Genomic DNA, 13,406 nt, shown 5'->3' on the forward strand with positions numbered 1-13,406 from the left:
ATCTTATGGACTTTGATTAAAGCGAGATTAAATTTTTTTAGTAATATAGTTATTTACATATATAAAAACAGACAACAGTGATTTATTTTGTAGTAGTGAATGTGTATTGTGTATTGTGCAGTGCTCCAGTAAGAACTGGTTACATTAAATATGTTTTAATTAAAATATTAACAATTATTGTGTCTAGTTAAGGATATATTTTATATAATGTGTTGTACCAAAAATATTATTTACTCGACACATTTCTTGGAAAATCTGATCCGATATTTGAATAAATTCTTTTTTTTTTAATTATTATTATTATTATTATAAATAATTTAAAATTTGTACTTATATTTTTGTATTAGTTGGTGCAAGTATTTTATTTTTTTTATAATTAAATTTGTTGTATATAATTCTTTAAGTCATTCATGTTTTTGATTATATTTAAAAATATGAATGACTTCGTAAATTGTTTCCCTTTTTGTTATTTTGTTGCTTAAATTTAATTTAAAAAAAAAGTATGTAATTGTTTTTATTTTTGTGTATATTTTTAGTTTTTATCTTTAAGGTATTACAACAATTGACTGATGGTTACAACTGAAATATATGGAATAGTTTTTCTTTTTTCAATACAAAATTACGACCAATTCTTTTTAACTAAAATTATATCCACTCTCTAATACTTTCTATTCTATAAATTAGTATATTTTGTTAAACATTTTGAATCACTTTAGCCATAGGCTTAAAAATCTTTTTATTTTCTTTCAATATGTCTATATTTTTGTAATTTCCTTTAAGGGCGTCTCGTGCCCTCACATATAAGACCTGAGTTGTAACCATTATTGCGGTATATGTTGATAATACCTTGCTAACGTCATTTAGGACATATGTCGAGTGGTCCGCCTATTCCATATTAAGTTTTATTATCATTCATTTAAGTTGAATAATTAATTAAACTTAAAAAAAGTACGCATTAATAGGTGTAGTACTTATGTAAATAGTCTTTCCCTGTCCCCCCCCCCCCTGCCCCTTACTATCCACACCAACCTACATAATGCTGAAATAGTGTTAGGAAACTTTTATCATTTCATGTGTTAGTTTGTAGATAATGGAGCTGAAATGCCCAAGAACCCACCATTCAAAAATAGACTTACAATAAAGCATTGTTTATTGTGGCTGTTTGTAGCCTGAGAGCTGAGGATTTCAAGTTAAAATCACTCAGTAAATAAAATCTATTCATTACAATATATAAAATTAAAATTAGCTTTGTAGAGTTAAGAGAGCGATTTTAATTGAGGCGTAGTCTATATAATATTTAACAATAATTTGCACCATCATCCCTAGTTTTGTGTTTAATTCATAAATGTGTAATTTTTAAGCGATTAACATATAAAAAAAAAATAGTAGAAAAGTAATAGACATGTCTTAAGTAACCTCTCTCTAGTTCTGAATTTTTATGTTAAGGCTATGGTTCCAAAAAAAAAATTGATTGCTTTATAAATGGAGGCACTAGAATGTCTAATATGTATGTGTGTATGAAAGTAGTAATATATGTATGTTTATATACACATACATATATTATGTATATATGTATATGATTGAGCGATTATAATTTTTATGTATATTTGTGGAACGGATACATAGTTGTCTCAAGTATTAGTAATTTTAAGACTATTATAATCTTCTTATTAATAAACTAATTACGTGTTGGAATAATATTGTAGTTGATTGATGTAATATTATGTTTGTTTACAGCGATAAGTGTGTACTTTTTTTTTAATATTTATGATTGTTAGAGGGCCCCTGCTGGTTATAAATAACCTAATGTGCAATCGCTGTTTACAATTTTTTTTTATAATAGTTTCGCCAAAGTAAACGCTTTGTGGTTTTTATTTGTCATATATTTGATTTTAAGATTGCCGTATCCGGAGTTCATGTTTATGGGTAACTTAGTGTAGATTTTGTCTTAGTAATCCGGTCTTGTGTATTTATTGGACTCTGAGTTCGGTTTTTAATCAATTTATCTATGGTGCTACTTAGTTTTTGAGTTTATGTAGCATATGATTTTTCAACTTTTATTTTTTAACAACATAGTACATATATATATATATATATATATATATATATATATATATATATATATATATATATATATATATATATATATAGTTATATGGTATAGTATAATTTGCGTAGTTATTTTTCGCGATTGAAGTAAATGTTTGTAACTTAAAATCTTAATGTCTGTACTGGTTTTATGTAATGAAAATACCAAAAACAGGTCAGTAGTATTTGTGAGTTGAAAACTTATTTGATAATTACATATTTTCGATGTACTTTTAAACGAATAAAATATAAAAATAATTATATTTAGGGATAGTAATTTGTTAATCATTTTAAATGTTTCCCGAAGTAGTGGATTTTTGATTCTTTTTTAAGTTTTACCTGTTACATGGTTAAGCCGATGTAACGTAACAATTTTTAGTGCACCGAATGATTTCATAAAATTAATGTCAGATTATTGAATGTGTAGTGTTTAATGTAAGCATATAGAAATTAATCTTTAGTTAAACTGAAGATGTCGTCAAATATATGTACTTTTCAATTATATTCTGAGTGTCTATGTATGATTCAGTCCTTGTCGCAGTCGAATTGTAAACATGTATTCTCACTTCTGTTGTCGCAAAGCTTTTGTAATAACAGTTTCGTATAATTCTGGCAAATTAGATTTCTGCGCGTGCGCAGCACTAGTGAGACTATGAATTAACACGTTCAGTGCTACTTGACGTATGACTTTTACGTATTAATGAGAACTCGCAGAGCGAGCCGGCGTCACTGAACGTGTTAACTGATATGACAATATTGATGAGACAATTTTTTCAAGTTCGAATAAATGTTGCTCAAATAATTGAAACACTTAATATCCAACAAAATTATTTAATAAACTGCATGAGACTGATTTGAATTCTTTTATTTCATTCCTATTTAATTCGAAGTTGTTGCAAAAAACAAACTAAACAAAAACAAAAAAAAGACTGATCATAAAACTTACAATTTATTCAAAATTTACATTATTAAAAAACTCGTATGATGAAGCTTATCTATCCGAATATTATAAAACACCAAGTGAAGCAGACTCGCCTACCACTTACGCGGGCAGTCTATTGCAAGCCACTTAGTGTCTTCAGCCTGGATGGGAGCGAGCGCCGTTTGTTATGCGCAGCACTCGGCCTGGGTAGCACCTTGATGTGCGTGTACGTGTATCACCGCAGACACACTATCAAAGCGCTGTGTAATTTTCTTAAGTTTCACAATATTAAGACCTTTTATCTTACTTGGATGGCGCTTGTAGGGTGACGAAAGATCACTTTACTGAACAATCACTTTCCCTAATGTGGGGTTCCACCGCGAGACCTTATGTCCGCGCAGGTACGAGTCCCCGAGGCTACCGTTAGGGCTACAGCCCTTTTCCTAGGTAGGTAGACCCCGTCGATAGATGTTGATGGACAATTCGTCTCTCCGTTGCCCTTTTGCTTTACCCTATGGACCTACAAGGCCATCCCTTTATTAACACACAAATTAAATATTTACAAAAGTAACTAAAGTAGCAAAAGTAAGCCTAATTCATTATATAAAAAGAAAACTTAACTCTATGTTATATAATAATAAAAACATGGCTTAAATATACGTAACTATTCCACGTTTTGGAGCATTGAACATTATATTTCGCTAATTTTCATTCGCGTCCCAAAACGTGGCGTTAGCCACTTACTTGCTACACTTTATACGCATCTTTAATAAGACAAATATGACACACACGTTATTTACTTAATATATAACAGACATGGTATTTTATTAATATTTAACAAAAAATACCAGTCATCGGTTCACATGCTACGAAACTTTTCTAAGACGGTACGTTGGGGTCAGTATTGTGAAACATTTGACCTGGTCGGCTAGCCATCCGCTATTCGCAGGCCACTTTCCGAAAAAGTGGACGAGGCACAATTGGAATAACCGGCTCAAATAGAATAGTACTAGAACAACTAGTGCATGTTAGATTTCAGCAAATTTAGTTTATAAAAATTTTATATACTCTATAAATTTTATATATTTTATAAACTCTAGGATAATATTTATATGAATTAGACAAATGTTTTGGAACTTATGTCTTGCTACCAACAATCCAACATTGAATTTTTTTCTGCATTATGAAAACATCTTTACCGTAAGGTTCCGTTCAGAGACCCAAACGGAGATCAGAGCAGATTTTAATAGCGAACAAAATTGAATTTTATAAGATTTAAATAAGGTTCAGTTACACTTTTTAAATCTTAAAAATATAAAATTAAACCTTGTTCCAATGAAGTAAAGGTTTATTTTAGATAAAAATCTTCTTGCTCTCCGTCCAGTCTGTCTGAACAGAACCTAAGGTTCAACCGTCGTACTATATCACACTGTTATTTCCTTTTTCGTGAGAGGGACGCAGACCCGCCGTTAGCTGTTACGACTATTCTGCCCTAAAGTCGAAAGTAAAAAAATCCATTCGGTCGGTTTTTAAATGACATTACATACACATTACTTATGGTAATTATGACAATTACTTATAAAACAGATATCTATTTTTCATTCAACGTTATTTCACTCGTGAGAACTGTGCTAAAATAATTTACCAACCTAGGTAAGTCAACCAGTGATCGAATTACGATTGCCACTACTCGTTTAAACATGAAATTTCGAACGTCTTCATCACACGTCTTCGTAGTTGAGAAATACAAAAGTTATTAATGCACCATTTCAGATTTTTAGAGAGTACGTCAGAGTGTCAATGTGTTTACTTTGTGTGGCACTTTCAGATAGCAAAAATAACCTAACCTTGATCTTTTCACAATTTTTTACATTAGTAAAATGCAAACAAAAAATTACATACACATTATTTACATTGCTAACATTCATTTAAAATATTATTTTAATCGTGTTACAAAAGTATTTAAGACATTAATTATAATGATTTCTCACTCGAATAAGTCTCTTGATTAATTTGAACAATAAATGAATTCACAACAGATTGCGTTATGACATCGAATAAACTTTGTAACAATTTCTAGTTGAACTTTTGCCACAGTTATTGCATTGTTCACATTTGTCTATTGATATGTCTACGAATAATTTGGGAAAAATACTTCTTCTCGCGTGTGCCCTTCATACCGGTAAGGCTTCCTTATATGTGCCCCCTCGAACGTTGGTTTCGCCCGAAGCCCCTTCTGCTGTTCTTCTGACGGTTTTACTTTGGTGCTCTCTAAAATTTTCTGAAAACAACATAAGCTACCTCATTCTTAAGTTATAATCATAGGTGGGCACAGTTAATCAAAAAGTTAACTTCGTTAATCGTTAATTCGTTAAATAAAAATTTAACTTCGTTAATCGTTAAAGCGTTTAATTTACGAAAATTTAACGCAAGTTAAAGTTAACAGTTAAAGTTAATTTTTGTTCATATTACGAGTATAAGGCGCAAGCGGGAAATGGCCATATGAATAATCTCCAAATCGCATGGACCGATTTTGTCGAGACTTTCAATAGAACTTAGGCTATTTTTTTACTGCCCTTACGAAATCTCGGGAGATCGCTAATCCTATCTATAATTTAGTTATATAATACTAAAATATAATTTAGACAATAGGAGCGATGTACTAATGCCTGTACCATAATAAAGACATAGCATGCACTAGTTACACACACTTATATACTGCACTGACAATGATGGACAATTGACTTTTTCAGTCAATTGTTTCATCGACAATCCGACGTCACGGAATAAGATAGCTAACTAAATTTAGACAACACAAATTTTCTATTAAACATTAAGACATGTGATAATATTCAAAAGAAAACAATCAAAACTTTTGTGCAGTATTTACATTTATCTGTTACTATTTGCACCCGGATATTCATTTGCTCATACTCCAACAACTGAACATTTATTTTTATGTATAATTTGGTAATATTTTTTTATTTTATTTTAGCTAAGGACCCACGAACAGACTTATCATTTTTTACGTACTTTTTATTTATTAATATAGATTTATTAATAAAACTTCTAACATCAGAGGAAACTTATTATAACATTGATAAATAAACTATATAACCAATCCAGTGATACATCTCAACGCATCAAACCATACAACTGAGATGCCATCGATAACTTCTATCATCTAATGATCTATCGTCCGATCTATTATTATATGTTAAATCAAGTTAAATTACTCTCAGTGTATTGAGCATAAGTTACACGACATAACGAAAACAACCAATCGCGGGTGATGTCTTCTCTCTTTCTTATGACCTATAAAATCGTTATAGTTAGTTAGTAAGAATATGGTTTTGAATTATTTTCAACGACATTCGATTAGTTTTAAAATAAACTTTCGATATACGTAATAAAATCGATGTCTTTTTGTAAAGGTCACTTGTGGCAACATTTCATATATTAAATTTAGTATAACACAGTTTAACATTATTTCACTAACATAATTATTTTATCTTTTTCCTCATTCCTTCTCGTTTTGTCGTATACTTTTTTTTGTAAACAAACAAATTATCTTCGCTATTGTCTTTGCGCAGCGCACGTGCATCCCCGACCATTAGAAGGGTTGGGGCCATAAATCCATCGAGTTCGTTATCGTATTCTCTGTGCGGCTGTCAATTTGATCCTTTGTTCATATTTTTAAAATGCAAAATTTTTTTTCTTTGACTATGAAGAAGCCCCAAAAAAACAAACGACGATAATAAACTCATAAATCCCTTTTGTTTTTGAGGAACGTTTATTGCGTGCACATTTCGTCTTTCGAATTTTTAAATTTATTTTTCATTGTTTGTTTCTTATCTACGCAATGACAAAAAAATCCTATTTGTACGCTTTTTCAAATGAACCATAAACTATTTTTTTTTATATTGTTTGTTGTCTTTAAACTCCAACATTAAAATAAACATTTTTGTCTGCAACAAAGTTTAGTTGTATTTTAGGTAAGACGTTGAAGAGTAATCTCGATTATTTTGATTGCAATTCAACGCAGAGTTTATCTCTTTTAATAGATTTTGCGTCTCGCGTATAACAATTATTGTATTAAGAGTAAAGTGTTTTCGAACCTTATGTTGATTTTATAACAAAGTCTTTATAAAAAAATTAAATAAATGAAAACCAGTTTTAATGTGAATAAAATGTAATAAAGACTTTTAGAGATATTTGTGTAAATGTGAATTAATTATTAAACTTTGAAGGTGTCTAGCGCCAAAATTTCGCAATATTTGATAGAGGTAAGTTTGTTTAAATCGTCACTATTTTCTAACAAGGATTCTGTGGTACTCTTTTGATCACGTCTATCCCGGCCGCTCGGTGTATTGTATAACATGCATCAACTCGCTCGTTCTCTTTCTCGTTCACCATTCGACTCGCCGACGGTCGCCGAACATAGCCGAACTTACGAATGTAGCCTGATGCATAAATTAAATAAAATGACAACACGTCAATAAGTGTCTATTGTAACAATTAACGGAATAAATTAACGGATGTAGAATTTAACGGAAGTTAACAAGAGCGTTAACACTTTTTGAATTTAACTTAAAAGTTAATCCGTTAAGGAAAATTTTAACTTCGTTAATTAACGATTAACGGATTAACGAGTTAATGCCCACCTTTGGTTATAATGCTGCATATTAACCTAGAAATAAATCTAATGATTACATGAGATAAACGTTAGATGCGGCGTACGATCGAGACAAGCGGTGGAAAGTAATGGGGAAGATCTTTGTCCAGCAATGGATTGACACAGGCTGATGATTATTATATTATTATGGACGTTTTGTAGTGTTTTTAAATTCCAACAAATTAATACTTTTATAAAAGATATATTTAAGCGTGCATTATTTTTAACTGAAGTATTTACTAGAAATACTAAGAAGTAACTGGGACACATTTGCAGAAAGACTAAATTTAGTGGGATACTTGCCCATCAAAGCAATGCGTCCCGTAAATTCTCCGCAACCGATGGTGGTGACCAAATTCGCTTTCCTACAAGCGGAAACTTTATCTTAACGAAACAGTCATATTGTATAAGGACCACAAAAATATTTCATTAAAAATAATGCTCGTTTAAATAACCTTGCAAAAACAACCAGCCTGATTCTTACTGAAAAAAAATCTTACAATTCAATAAAATAGGAAGGCGAATGATGTATTGAGAAACATTCTATAATGTATTCCATTTTGTCGAAAACAATATTATCATAAAAGGTCACATTAGTTATTCAATTTTCTTGTGTTGTTTACTAATAAATAAGTATTGCAACGAACGACTGCATTCTTTTTTTCATATTTACTATATGGTTTGTACCAAGTTTTTCAATGCTAACAATTTTAACTTGATTTATTGATATGTTTCTAGAAGATCTACTTAAATGGGTTAAAAGTTGGCTTCTACTTTCTTATCTCAGCTACAGTCGACTATTTAGTGTGAAAAGTTAGTAAGTACTAATTGATTTTCTATGAGTTTATACCTAATGGGTGTATAAAATATTTTAATCCGTATAAAGGGCTGCGATTACCCTGGGATACTGGCTGTAGTCGAGTGGCCGACTTGCTGGCAGGGGACGTATCATCATCCGTGACTTGGTGAGCGGCACCGCAGGCGCTTTAAACGAGATCCAGTACATATTCTGACCTTGTGGCTCCTCCGCAGATAGTGTATATTTGCCGTTAAGGTTGCTGCAAAAGAATATAATCGATTAAATAAAAACAAAAAACATCGTAACGAATTCTAACAATGTACACTACTATGTCTTACTGTTAGTAAACAAATTACAATTAATGAGTTAACCAAGTTTTTCTTCTTTGCAGCTTTGACCAAAATATTAATTTTACATAAAGATGATGATAATTCGAGATAACGTATAGCTTAAGTGTTAAACCTAAGAAGCTACTTTAATAAGTAACCTAAATTCAAATATTGGTTTTTTGCTGGGTACAGCTACCTGCTTCCTCAATTTAAAGCAAATCTTAGCATACCCAACCTTGGTCGTCCTTACTCTATGTACGACGGTATAATTATTACCTTTTGTCACATTCTTTGTACCACCAGGCGCCGCCATGTTCGGTGGCACAGGACCCCTCCTTCCATTCGTCGTTGTCCGCATCGTACGTCGAAAACTTCTGCCCGGCGTGGTATGATAATGAGTCACCTTAAACAAACACTCTTCACTAAGAAATCATCTCCTTGCCCTTTTTCCACTTTGGTCAACAAATATTTTTTCTTTCAAATTCATTTTATCTTTTGTTTCAAATTATATTTGCTTGTTAATCTTGTCCCGCAATCCATCTATCACATCTATTATTTTTTTCAAATGGTATAATCTAAGTTCATCAGAAATAGACATGAGTTCACTAGAACGAAGACACGACTGTTGTGATATCATAAGTTCGCCTAAGATATTTTTAACGATGTCCTTTTTTTCGTTCATTTAAATTTGTCCTTTACTATACCATAGGGTAGAACGAGAAGTATTAACACAAGGTTTATGAAGTATCTTGAAGTGTTGCGTTAAATACTCAAAAAAGGATTTAAAAAAATTAAGAATCATTTATCGAAGCGTCTTTTGCCTTCCTGGATTGATATTTTTTTATATAGAATGACAAACGCTCCTTTAATAAGAGCTTAGAAGCTTAAATAGTTAAAGGCCCAGACCTGCAGATCCATGGAAGGAGCCGAGTGTGCTTATCCTGTAGCCTTCATGTTCCGGTGCGATGGTGAAGACCGAGTATCCTGCGAAGCCGTCCCTCCCGTGCTGCGTCTCCAGCTCGATCCTCAGCTCGTACAGCTTCTGACTGGTGAGATGATGCAACTGCTCCAAGCCCAACCAGAACTCGCCCGCCAAGTTGCCGAAGCCATACTTATACTCGGACCAAGACTTGTAAAAATCTTGCGAGCCGTCGTAACGATTTTGAAATACCTTAAAATAATTAATTGCTATCACGTAAACTGCTGATGCTTGTGCATTTAACTTAGTTGACGCTAGTCCACTTACTGAAATTGCAACATTTATCATTCATTAAATTTTCAAGCGGTACATACAAGAAATTTACATTTTACACAAAAATATTACAGGTGGATAATTTAATTACGAGTATGTTAATAATAGGAAAATAAAGATCTAGGAGCTGCGTTTAATTGAATAGAATCCTTAGATTTTTTAATTTTATTAATTAACAATAATGATTGTACTTACCGTCCATCCACCACCAGCGGTGCTAAGATCACACAAAACATAGAACGGATCAATATCGTCTGGTTTGATCTTGTAGATGCCTGATACATTGAACCCTTGAATTTGTATTTCATGACAGTCAGTAGGATATCTCTCATTACGGTCCATCCGACCGATTCTGAGAAGTAACAGAATAAAATATTAATTGAGTGTTTTCGATACAGACTGATTTTAAAGACATAAGCATACTTACTTGCATTCACATTTCTTCGGTTTCTGTTCATGGAGCGCTTTTCTAAACTCACTTATTATTGACAAGCTGTCCAATCCGCCGCCTGACTCCTGTCGGCTAAGGAATAAGAGTTAATATTAATTAAGAAAGATATATGTAAATAATAAATTATGGAAATTAATAATTTTTTTCCGTAGACCCTCGCGGGTGTATGGCATATAAAGTTGTCATGGCGTATTGTAACGTAATACTTACTTGTGATAAAGTTTACTGTTCTGTCGATGTTTTACTTCTGAAATAACTCCTGAAATAGACTCAACGCTGGCCATGATGCCCTTTATATGGTCTTCAACGAACTTAAGACGGGCGTCAAGTCCGGATTCCAATCTGTATACGCCAGTATCCACTGCAACAATATTTTATGGTCAATCAAATAAAAAAATGTTTTGTTTTTAATTTAAACTACAAATAAATATACTTCGTCACTATAGCATATCGTGGAAGAGTAAAACTAATTACATTTTATACAAAACATAACTAAAAAAAGTTGTTTTTTATCGAAATTAATTTAATGTCTTCCCATATCTGTTAAAACTGTTATAAGATCATCGATCTATATATTTTGAAGAAATTATACGCTGCCACAATGTTTTTTTCTCTATAATCTTAATCTATCGGCCGTTCAATCGCCAAACAATGTATCTGCCCCATTGTGGTCCATTCTGGCCAGGGACGTGAATTTTTGTACGACGATTTGGTGCGGATCGCATAATTTTTGATACCGAGTGACATACAGATCTGCCCTTTATACGCCTTACCTATATCTATCTATATAAAAAAAAATATAAAAGAAAGTCGTGTTAGTTACACTATTTATAACTCAAGAACGGCTGAATCGATTTGACTGAAAATTGTTGGGCAGGTAGCTTAGAACCAGGAAACGGACATAGGATAATTTTTTACCCCGTTTTCTATTTTTCATTCCGCGCGGACGGAGTCGCGGGTAGAAGCTAGTATTATATAGCTATAGCTTATCATGCTCATAACGCCACGACTTATTGTTGACAAACAGTGGTAGTGTTTGGGACAAAAATATATTTATTCTCCTAACGATAGTTTTTTTTTTTTTTAGTTTGCATAAAAAATAGCTTATAAATAGAAAATAACATTATTGTAAAGACGGAGTTGCGTTATAATAAGAAATATGTCTAAAGGTTTTAATCAAATTTCGATCATTACGCGAAAAATATTATATTCATTTCTTCATAAATAGTTTACCAGTAGATGACTTATCTGAATTATATTATAATACGCTTTATGCGTTAGCAAAAAGTGGTAAGAAGCTTTTTAAGAAGCCTTACTATAGGGTAGAGTAATACCTCCTTGCGATGTTTTTTCTAATTTTGCTCTCACGTAACTTATATCTGTCTTTAATAGATCTATTGCAGTGTCCAACTTCTCTGGGAACAATTGACTTTGCAATGATTTCGACAGCGCCGCTAGATATTTCAATATGTTATTGGTTTTCTCGTGTACTTCGATGTCCAGCCTGTTCAGTCTGAAATCTATGCTGTCGATTTTCTTTAGATATTTTTCACTTGTGGTGATCGACTCCATGATCTTTTCTATGACAGCCTCGTTTTCTGACATCATAGCTGACTGCACAACTCTAGTATAATTGTCGCGTTTTCTCGATGCAAGCATCGCTCTACTCAATTCGTCTTCGTATTCTTTTTTCCATGCGTTTTTATCTGAATGGTCACTTCTGTGTTTTTGTTTCTTAGCTCTACTAGGATCCGGGGCGACTTCCGTGGATATGGGAGACATGGTCAAGAGTGCAAGCAGCAGAATGTATAACATTTCGATGTGCGAACGTTCACTTGGTCGTAGAGCGACTGGCCCGCTCAAACATTTTCCACGCTCATACAAAGTTTACAAACAGAACGGTCATCAAATAAAAACAATCATGCTTTGTTTTAGCAGATGATTCGTAATAACGCTACTTCGCATGGTTAATTGTTAATAGTACGATCGACTATATAATTTGTTTGGACGTGTTTTCAAAATATATCTTATTGTTTACAATAAAGACGTCTACAATGTAAATTAATAACTCCCCCGCTCGTGTCGAGTCGTACAATATGTATGGAGGTATTTTACAATTCAGTTTTCACCAAAACCCCGACAATTGGAGACAAAATGTAAAGAAAATGTAATTACGACACCGTAGAAAGTCCGAAAGTTTTTGTTTGTGTTTGTGTTGTACTAAATTCCATAAAATCATTAAAGTTAAGATTAACTTTAGCACACATCTGCAAAGGCAAATCGACAAGTTGTCTGCAAAACGGAACTCCCGGAACAAATAAAACTGGCATTTCAGATTCATTCGCTTAGGTTCCGACTGGTTTTTGCAAGAGTGTCCTAGAGGCTTAACACCTGAGACGAATGAGATTAACTTCGTCACGTTATATTTGAGGAACCAGATTTTAAACAATCGGCGTAGTAATATGTTGAAGGCACATAGAGAATTATCAAAAACCACTCGGTTCATGTCATTTCAATAACTTCCTAGTGATAAGTTATGAATTATGCTTATACTTCAGTCATATTTCATCTTTAGCAGGCAGCATACCAGCAACCATTTGATTTTGGGCCCTAGAGTCGACATGGTTGCTAGTAAGGGTCTGCCGACTAACATTGTTCCATTTTTAGGGTTCCGTACCTGAAGAGGAAAAAATCCTTATAGGATCACTTTGTAGTCCGTCCGTCTGTCAAGACCCTTTTATAGAACTCACGAAATTTTATTAAAATCGACTAACGTCAAAAGCCTAAACGTTTTGCCCTTAACAAAATGTTAAGATTCACTTAAAAAGCATATTTCAAAGGTCTCCCAACCACAACGATCAATGATCCCGAAAATGTTTTTACATACGTT

General features: G+C 32.6%; 1 protein-coding gene across 2 annotated transcripts; it reads right to left on the bottom strand.

Annotated features, from left to right (window-relative positions):
* Nucleotides 1–4,976: 4,976 nt before the first annotated feature.
* On the bottom strand, nucleotides 4,977–12,351 carry LOC106719752 (techylectin-5A). Of its 2 annotated transcripts, none has more exons than XM_045686257.1 (8): nucleotides 11,833–12,351; nucleotides 10,727–10,877; nucleotides 10,493–10,588; nucleotides 10,261–10,417; nucleotides 9,720–9,984; nucleotides 9,090–9,216; nucleotides 8,584–8,743; nucleotides 4,977–5,291 (listed from the first exon to the last, which is right to left on the bottom strand). In XM_045686257.1, exons 1-8 carry the CDS (start codon nucleotides 12,329–12,331, stop codon nucleotides 5,142–5,144), a joined length of 1,605 nt encoding a protein of 534 aa, XP_045542213.1. In that variant the 5' UTR covers nucleotides 12,332–12,351; the 3' UTR covers nucleotides 4,977–5,141. The 2 variants fall into 2 exon arrangements, with proteins under 2 accessions (XP_045542213.1, XP_045542214.1); XM_045686258.1 differs by having other exon boundaries at nucleotides 5,186–5,281.
* Nucleotides 12,352–13,406: the final 1,055 nt, after the last annotated feature.

The sequence above is a fragment of the Papilio machaon genome, chromosome Z, assembly GCF_912999745.1.
Source record: "Papilio machaon chromosome Z, ilPapMach1.1, whole genome shotgun sequence".
Taxonomy (NCBI): domain Eukaryota; kingdom Metazoa; phylum Arthropoda; class Insecta; order Lepidoptera; family Papilionidae; genus Papilio; species Papilio machaon.